The sequence below is a fragment of the Populus euphratica genome, unplaced genomic scaffold, assembly GCF_000495115.2.
Source record: "Populus euphratica unplaced genomic scaffold, PopEup_1.0 scaffold1196.1, whole genome shotgun sequence".
NCBI lineage: Eukaryota > Viridiplantae > Streptophyta > Magnoliopsida > Malpighiales > Salicaceae > Populus > Populus euphratica.
This window is the reverse complement of record NW_011501047.1, coordinates 5,469-7,128: the sequence shown is the minus strand read 5'-3', so window position 1 is coordinate 7,128 and position 1,660 is coordinate 5,469. Positions and strand designations below refer to the sequence as shown.

The 1,660-nt window shown below is 38.3% G+C and overlaps 1 protein-coding gene across 1 annotated transcript in view; it reads left to right on the top strand.

The window, feature by feature from the left end:
* The window catches only part of LOC105117145 (G-type lectin S-receptor-like serine/threonine-protein kinase At4g27290), a 37,187-nt gene extending 35,738 nt beyond the window's left edge, over positions 1-1,449 (top strand). The window contains exons 6-7 of the mRNA XM_011014713.1: positions 812-962; positions 1,049-1,449. Of these exons, the coding sequence (XP_011013015.1) occupies positions 812-962; positions 1,049-1,354 (457 nt within the window). The 3' untranslated portion in view covers positions 1,355-1,449. The remainder of the gene's footprint in view (positions 1-811; positions 963-1,048) is intronic.
* Positions 1,450-1,660: the final 211 nt, after the last annotated feature.

Below are 1,660 nucleotides of genomic sequence, written 5' to 3'. Positions count from 1 at the left end.
TTTATTTATTTATTTATTATATTCCATGGATGAAACTTTGACTTCTAAGAAAGTACTCCAACTCCTTTTACTTCAACAAAGGAAAATTCGAGTAGCACGGAGCATTTTGCAAAAATTTTCAAATCTTACATCCAAAGAAAGGTTTCTCAAGTAAGGAATGAATATTTGCAGGGAATTTTGAAAGACGGGCAAGACATAGCAGTGAAGAGGCTCTCAAGGAATTCGAGACAAGGACTCGAAGAGTTCAAGAACGAAGTTAAGCATATTGCAAAACTTCAACACCGCAATCTAGTTAAGCTCCTAGGATGCTGCATTCAAGAAGATGAAAGGATGCTAATCTACGAGTTTATGCCTAACAGAAGCTTGGACAGCCTGATTTTTGGTTTGAGGCTCTCCGGACCTAGCAAATTTAATTTCAGTCTTCCTTTCATATATATTTGTTCTTGAATCTGACGAGAGCCAGAATTCGATTGACTTGGGTAAAATATTAAAATGGGCAGGCAAAACTCGGAGCACACAACTAGACTGGCCTAATCGCTACCACATTATCCATGGAATTGCTCGTGGACTCCTTTATCTCCACCAAGATTCGAGACTAAGAATAATTCACAGAGATCTGAAAGCCAGCAATATCTTGTTAGATAATGATATGAACCCCAAGATTTCAGACTTTGGCCTAGCGAGGAGTTTTGGAGAAAACGAAACAGAAGCCATCACAAGTAGGGTGGTAGGAACATAGTAAGTATCTCCTAGTTTAGCAGTCTATGCCCATTCCTTAAACTTGGATTTAACATTCGATAGTTGTCTGCAGTGGCTACATATCCCCAGAGTATGCAATTGATGGTCTCTACTCAATAAAATCTGATGTCTTTAGCTTTGGTGTATTGGTGCTAGAGATAGTGAGTGGGAACAGAAATAGAGGATTCTGTCATCCAGACCACGACCTCAACCTTCTTGGCCATGTAAGTTCGAAAAAAAATGATTGTCAAAACATTTTGTTAACTCTATGCACCAAATCTCCTACAAATAACTTGATTTTCATTCCCAGGCATGGAGACTATTTCAAGAAGGCAGGCATTTTGAACTAATTCCTGAATCAGTAGCAGAATCATACAACTTATCTGAAGTGCTTCGTTCAATTCATGTGGGTCTTTTATGTGTGCAATGCAGTCCAAATGATAGGCCAAACATGTCATCTGTAGTTCTAATGCTTTGTGGGGAAGGTGCATTGCCTCCGCCAAAACAACCAGGTTTTTTTAATGAAAGGGATTTGGCTGAAGCAAATACTTGCTCAAGACAGAATACATCTTGTTCGGTGAATCAATTCACGATCACACAATTAGAGGCGAGATAGATTACATTTAGTACTGTTCACGTCAAGACGGAACTGCTTTCTTTTACTTTCATTTTTGTTTTTTAAGACTATTAAGTGTGAATCTTGAAATCCATCACTTCAGCCCACAAATACTGTTCGCAGCTAGTCAAATTATTTTCTATCCAGAAATATAAAAACAGTTGAAAATAAAGTCTAAAGAAATGAAGGATTAGGCTAATTACCTTCATGTCACGATCAGAAATTGAGTTGCACTAGAGCATAAAAGGCATTCGCTGCCCTGGCCTCCTTTCTTCACTATTAGTCTTATTACCACACCATAGTGAA